The sequence below is a fragment of the Juglans microcarpa x Juglans regia genome, chromosome 7D (genome assembly GCF_004785595.1).
Source record: "Juglans microcarpa x Juglans regia isolate MS1-56 chromosome 7D, Jm3101_v1.0, whole genome shotgun sequence".
Classification (NCBI taxonomy): domain Eukaryota; kingdom Viridiplantae; phylum Streptophyta; class Magnoliopsida; order Fagales; family Juglandaceae; genus Juglans; species Juglans microcarpa x Juglans regia.
Genome location: NC_054606.1, coordinates 20123647 through 20130823, shown reverse-complemented (window position 1 = coordinate 20130823; position 7177 = coordinate 20123647). Strand labels below are relative to the sequence as shown.

The following is a 7177-nucleotide window of genomic DNA, read 5'->3' as shown; positions in this document are numbered from 1 at the left end:
ATGACTAATACAAAATGATCAAATGAATACATCTTTTATTTCTTAAAAAAAAAAAAAAAAAAGACTCACTGTTACTGGCTTCACTTTGTTCCTTTCCCAAGTGGTTGATTTTACTTTCATTTAAGATCATGTCCATAAAAATTGTTGGCCGTATACGGACGGAGAAGATTTATCACGCACAATGGTAACATGCATTTTGAAAATGCACACCGTTTATTAATGTTTGATTGTCAAAATTGTACAACGTTACATCTTAACTGTGAAAGAGGGATGATGGTGTAATTTGCAAACTTTTGTAACTTCAAAGGGAGAAATTTAAAACATGTGTTTGTACAGGATGGTAAGCTTATTTGGCTTACCCGGAGTAGAGTCTATTATTAAAAAAAATTAATTTTTTTTATGTAAATCTCATATTTACTATTCTTTTTACACTTTTCTGACTATAAATATTATTTCTCTTTTTAAATGAAGACATAGCGAACTACTTAATATAATAGATAATGTTATAGATTGTAATCTTAGCCGAAGGTTGGATGATTATATACACACCATCCAACCTTCCCAACAAAAGAAAGTTCCATCCCCTGTACAAAAGGTAAAAGCAGTTACAAAAGACAGACACAGAACTGTACACAAAACCTCTTGCATCCTGTCCTTCACTCCTCTGTGTCCATCACCACACCCTTCTCATCGTACTTCACCTCCACCACGAACCTTATGCTCACCTGCATCAACAGTACGTACATATATATAGATAGCCCAGTTAAGGAGGTGTACTGAATGAATATAGTTCTCACTTCTCAATCCATAAAAAATGGCATTCTGACAGTCGATTTTCATACCAGTTTAGGATCATAAACTGCATACTCATTATACTCAATTGGGCTATCTTGGTGACCCGAGGGAACCAGTCGACCACAAGGAACTTTGATGTCATCTTTCCAAATGAAGTATTCTGATTCATCCGTCTTCGTTCGACCCAATCGTTTCACCCCGATCTTCTTATCTTGGAAAGTCTTGGTGTCCTGCATCATTGAGTTACAGAAGGGATTAAATGTCTTTTGAAGAGCTTAACATCGTGTAGAAATGCTTTGAGTCATGTTTGCTAACCTCGGGTGCCTTCTTTGCTTCCATAACTTGATTTCCTAGAGAAGCAATTGCGAGGACCAAGAACCCTTCTGGCCTGTCTACCGCAGTGAACCCATATCTAGCAGCTTCAGCTGCAGCATCAGAGCAGACGATCGCCGGCCCAAACTGTTCGACAAAAACCACAGAATTGGTGTCAAAGACAATGAACTATATTGCAGTAGCAATTGCATTTTAACTGATCATTCTAAATACCATATAACTCGGGACAGGGAGCTGGCATATTGCTGGTAAGAAGCCTTGATGCAAGTGCCTCAACAGATTTGAGCTGCGCGTGCCTGTAAATTAAGGAAATTGGCATGCAACTTGGAAATCAAGTCATCAATACAAAACCTTCAAAAGAAGGGCACTGAAAAAATGATGCATGAATCAGCTTCTTACCACACCACGCAAGGACTTTGTTTGGTAACTTCTTTATTTCATCGTAAGAAGGGAGCGCATTCGATTCTACTGCAAATATACGCTCAACGGTCACATCATATTCCTGCAATGCGTAAGAGGTTCAGAATTCCCAAGAACAGGCCCTAATGAATCATTAGTTGCAAGTAAGAAATTCTATCAAATAAGATTACTCACAATATCTCCAACTTTAACAGGTTCATAAGTTCTATCCAGATACTTCTGGATCATCTTGTAGTCATCCGTCCCTTTATCCAGTGGGGAGATTGAGCAGCCTAGTTTCTGGTATCGATCCGACAAAGGGTCATCAAGGGTAGGGCCACTCATATCTCCAATAATGTGTGAAGCCACAGTTATATCTCGAACAGTCTCTACAGCTGCTGCAGCCTAATGAGATCGTGTAATTGTGTTAAAAATCTACTAGAATATGAATGCATATAGCAGATGTGAGTACTTCTTCCCCTTACATGATCTGCAATTTCTTGGAAGTTCCTTAAGATGAAAGGCCTAGTGGATTGCATCAGATTGAACCATCTTTGGCTATAATCAGACCAAACAGCCTCAGCCTTATGCCCTGTCTCTTTCAATGATTTCACTTTATCAATGAACTCCTGCAGAACCTCCTCACCTGATGATGATGTTGCTTCATTATTCATTTTAGGGACTATAAAATAACGAGAGGCCAAGAAAAAAAAAAAAAAAAAAAAGCTGAGAGATTTCGTACACTTTTTTAAGTGAAAAGTAGTGACCATCCCTATTGGTAGATCCGGAGGGTCATACCCCATCTCCATTAATGCGTACCTAAGTCAGATATAGATAAAATTTCAGTTTCCTAATGTTTACAGAGAAAAAAGAACACTGAAGAAGAAAAATACTTAAATGGACTGTATGCATATAAATTATACTTGTATATGCCCTGACTGCACAAAACCTTCATGAAATTAGCAACCAAAGGATCAAGTTTGCAGTGAGCGACTGCAGCTCCTAGCTGCCGAAGACGAAGACCTCCATGTCTGACTTCAACGCCATCATCCTATCCAAATAATGTCCAAGAAACATGCATTGGAAACAAACAAGCACCACAATGTAGCCTAGTAGCACCCTAATAGGGCAGAATTAACAATTATTGTACCAAGTCTACAGGATAAAACTTGAGTGGCTTCTTTTGGAACTTCTTCTCTCTTTCCCAGGCCTCAAACTCATTTCCAGTTACTTCCTCAAAGAGCCTTACAAATTCTTTCACAGCATTATCCATATTTTCCCACTCCTCAAGGCTCTCCTCTGCATTTGGATCATCACCAACTCTCCCTTTCTTATAGAACAGATGCAAGCCGCTCCCTGGTACTGAGATGAGTTGCATGACACAATAGCTGCACCAAGTAAAATTCAAATACTGAATACAAAGTCACAAACAGATTGATTTGAAGCAATGCTGCAGCGTTAGAAGGGGTTTCAATTTACTCGTTCAGTCCTCTCCCCAAGTCGCAAAGATTAAAAGCACAGTTATATAGTATCCCATCTTTTTCAAAGATCTTTCCACCTTTCTCCTGCAATATAGTATCCTTGTGCACTCCTCTCTTGCCAAAAACCTTTAGCTGTACCCACATATAGCGAGCGAATCATTAGCCCAGAATTATGTCTTGTTAGATACTTCTGTGTTGAGAATAATAGTGAAATAAATCATACTTCAGTCGTGAGTGATTCGAATGCCTCTTCTCTAGGATCTTGTTTATCCCATGAAATCCCTTTCCCTTCTACCAAAAGATCACTAACAATATCATAAGCTTCAAGAGGCTGTGGATCCTTTTTCTGAATGCTATCTATCAACCAAGCTTCGCTTACAACAGGTATGCTTCTCTCCCTGCAAAAGATCTCAATTGAAATTCATCTGTCGTCTTCAAAACGAATCGAAGGTGATAAACTATCTTATTTTCACTACTGCTGCTGTCAAGAAATATATACGCCTCTACACTAACATTGCTTCCGCAAGTTTGTATGAACCACCACGTTCTCTCTCAGCCGGCGAAGCAACCAAACAAGTTACACCTGCAAAGGTCATTACAAGCAGTGTTAAGCAGCAAGCAGCGGTATTTGGCAACTTACATTTCCATGATTAATTGCCTTATTACCAATCACGGAGTTGGAAACTTTCCCCCCATGCTTTTCAATCTCTTTTCTCCAATAATCCTGCATACGCTCGCAATTCGCTATCCAGATTAGTGCTAAATTCAGGCAATTTCCAAGACAGACATCTATATCTCTTTTATAACTCTCAGTTGTAACTATTTGCAACGTACATGTGTTCGAGAAAGACGGCCCGTTAGAGAAATCACCATCCCTGTAAAAGGTTTATTGATTATGACTAAATTCCTTCGAGGCCGGCTACTTGGATCTTGATACTTCTTTATTAACTACACAAGCACATAAACAGAAAGCTCAATACGATAACCCAATTAACTTTTGGGAACATCTTTGTAAGGGACAAGCTAATAAGATTCGAGGAAGAAGAAGTACGTCTGCAACAGGGGATTTGAGAACAGAATCTGGTAGTTTTGTTGGTTCTTGTTTCCTTGGAGGATCCTTTGTGCTGAAGGTGCAAGAAGACCACTCACTATAAAACCCTGTGCATTTATAGCGTGTGCGCGCGTATTCCAGATTGCCATTGCAAACTGGGCATCTCTCCAATGGCCCATAAAACAGTAAGTCTTGGCTGTTCACACAGTTAAGTTTGAAACAATATTCATAGAAGGAAAAAAGAATACCAATAAAAACAGACAATCATAAATGATATCATGAATCTTTCATTGCACTTCGCCTCTAGCGTTTTCGGAATTATGTTCAAAGACTCATGCTGTTTTTTGGGCTTGGTGATAAAATGGGAATCAAATGAACTAACCATCTAGAGATAATATCAAAAACAGGGCCCGAGGAATCTTGGCCATTAGCCTCCAGTATTTCCCGCATTTGTTGGATGGAGAGTTGCTCTCTAATGGCTTTAGAGAACTCTTCAAACTCAGCAGCTATTTCGTCTGCAGATCTTCCATTAATCTGGGTGTTATCATTTTCGGGCTTTGGCTTTTTTGGAGATTGCACAGCTTCCCGTTCGTTGCTTTCTGCAGCCTTCTGCTTCCTCGTCAATACCTTATCTTCTTCGGCAGCGCGAGCATGAGATCGCGTCCCATGAACCTGTTAAAAGGAAAAAAAAAAAAAAAAAAAAAAAAAAAACTCCATCTAAATTGTATTTAAGAAAATTCTCCTCCTATACCCTATGTATTATCAACTTTTGCAGCTCTATCACGTTTGAAAACCTCCGAAACGTACGTATCCTTGATTCCTTTACGTAGATCAAATATAAATACACTTGCATGCATGTCTTGGGGTTCTACACGATATAACATATCAATATTCTTAGAAAACAAGTGCTACAACTTCATTAAAATGAAGTATTTTGGGTGTGAAAAAGATCGACGAGATTAGTTTAGATATATATTTAGGCTGTACAAGATATAAGTTTGCATGGATCGAGAAGAAAAAAGAACACTCTCGTAGTCCTCGAAGGTTGAAACACTTTGACATAACAGAAAGGAAGAACATGCAGGAAAGATAAATATCAACCCAAACTCATGTCGAAGGAAAATGAGATTAAAAGGAACAAACCTTCATCTTTCAGCGCTTAATTTGTTTCTGACAAAGAAAAGACAGTGATGTAAACGTACTGATCTACTATTTCCCAAAAACCTGAGTCCTCCAAAATCTCGCAGAACCAAAAAGTTCAGTTGGGCAACATTGTTGTAGTTTATAAGCACGAAGGGCCGGGACTCCTTTTACAAGACCAATTTTGCGGCAAAGACAAGCCCCCGAAGCGACACGTACATGCTTTTACTGCACACGCCATAGGCTCCCTTGTCGTCCCCACAACGCACCATGTGTTCTGATGCATGAATATGTACGACACGTTTCGAGATGGGTACTTTTCGTTGCCTGAGACATTGACAGGTGGTATATATATCACCCTAACTTGTCTTCATCGTGTGCATGCATTATTTAATTAGGTTTTGTGCAAAGTGCATGAAACAAATACCATTAATGTTATAACGTTCGTCTTTCGTTTTTTCATTCACGTGCATGGCTGCTCTCTGCCTCTCTTGATATATAGTTAAGAGAAACGATTGGAGATTGGAGAAGTGTCTTGGTTGACAGATTTACAATTGGTACAACCTCGTACGTACATTTTCACGTTCTTAATTTTGAAAATAACAAGTTAAATAGTTAATTGATCAAAATGTGACTTCTTATTAAACTTATTAATTAATTTGTAAGATAAAAGAGTTTTGCCATACATTTAAAAGTTTGATGTGTGTTTTTTTTTTTTTAATTAAGCATATTAGAGATATATTTAACGGTTACATGATATAAAGTCAACACGGTGGAAGGCTCCAACATTCATCCCAAACCAGCAAATACAATACAAGAAAACAAAAAATCTAGGGCCAATGACTTGATCCTCACCCATTTCTATAAGGGGAAGCTGCTGCTTGAAGTGGTTTTGATACAGTCTGATAACGGATAAACAGACTGTAATACTATGACTGAGAGTCGCAGTGAAGTGAGTTGTGTTGCATTTCGCTGGTCTGGACTAGCTGCAGAAGACTTCTACTACCTCTTTCCTACGATCCTTGGTTAGGAGAAGCGGAAACATAGAAAGATAGCAAACAAAAGATGCGTCGAATTGCCGGAGGATGAGCGCTAGGGATTGTGGAGGTGCGTGAAGGCCACGCGCCACTTTAGGAAAGTGGAGGTTCGTTAGTTATGAAGGATTCGAGGTCTCTGGCCCTAAAAATGCCTTGCACGGTGGCAACAAGTACTCCCAGGTGCGGCGGCGCATGGATCTCACCCGCGGGTTGAGCCGTGTGTGTAGCATGCGCCGCTCCATTTGACATTCTACTTCGGTCGTCTGAAGGATCGGTGGCAGGGGAGTCCTGCAATGGGGCGCATGGCGGTCGTGGGGGGCCAGAAAGTAGTAGATCGACGCTTCTTCTTGTAATGGATGGAAAACACAATAAAAATCGAAAAAAGGACTGGAAAACACAATAAAAACTGGAAAGCAGTAGACAGGAGGAGGAAGGGAGGAGCCAAAGCTCCACCCCCTCTTGGTGGAGAAGATGGGAGGAGGGAGAGAGGAGCCGAGCGTGTGAACGTCACTACTTGTTGTAACATTATATTTACAAAAAAGTTAAAATATTAATTTTTTTTATTTATTATTAGTATAACCCACCTTAAGAATATTGGATGTTCTTAAAAAAACAATACATTGGATGTGTGAAAAAAAAGAATTTTTTCCAGAATAAAAATATTCTTTCTATCTAATATTAACTAAAACGAACAAATTGACAATTTTCATGTCATAAATAGTAGGGGTGAAAATCGACAGCTACAGTTCAACCAACAAATTTTAAACATATTTAAAATCGGCCGAAGCCAGCCGGTAAAGGGGGAGAAAATCGGTGACGTCGGTCTTGGCGTGAATCTGATTGGTTCGTCGATGTCCAGTCGGTAGCGCGATGAGATAAAGAATGGAGAGAACATTGCGATGAGGGAGAGAATGGTGTCGCACTGCCGCATCGGTGTCGTT

General features: G+C 39.5%; 1 protein-coding gene across 1 annotated transcript; it reads right to left on the bottom strand.

Annotated features, from left to right (window-relative positions):
* Positions 1-482: 482 nt before the first annotated feature.
* Positions 483-5396, bottom strand: LOC121238062 (protein ADP-ribosyltransferase PARP3). The gene is made up of 18 exons (XM_041134919.1): positions 5203-5396; positions 4442-4731; positions 4060-4255; positions 3843-3956; positions 3675-3732; positions 3522-3591; positions 3232-3406; positions 3007-3140; positions 2678-2915; positions 2451-2578; positions 2270-2346; positions 2013-2173; positions 1723-1932; positions 1528-1630; positions 1342-1424; positions 1111-1254; positions 843-1025; positions 483-725 (listed from the first exon to the last, which is right to left on the bottom strand). Exons 1-18 carry the CDS (start codon positions 5206-5208, stop codon positions 657-659), a joined length of 2439 nt encoding a protein of 812 aa, XP_040990853.1. The 5' UTR covers positions 5209-5396; the 3' UTR covers positions 483-656.
* Between the last annotated feature and the right edge of the window lie 1781 nt (positions 5397-7177).

What these genes read in the sequence shown, in the direction of transcription:
- LOC121238062 (XM_041134919.1), bottom strand. An exon ending in TTTGATATTATCTCTAGATG is followed by an intron (nt 4,256 to 4,441) that starts GTTAGTTCATTT and finishes CTGTGTGAACAG; the next exon opens with CCAAGACTTACTGTTTTATG. An exon ending in TTGGGGAGAGGACTGAACGA is followed by an intron (nt 2,916 to 3,006) that starts GTAAATTGAAAC and finishes TACTTGGTGCAG; the next exon opens with CTATTGTGTCATGCAACTCA.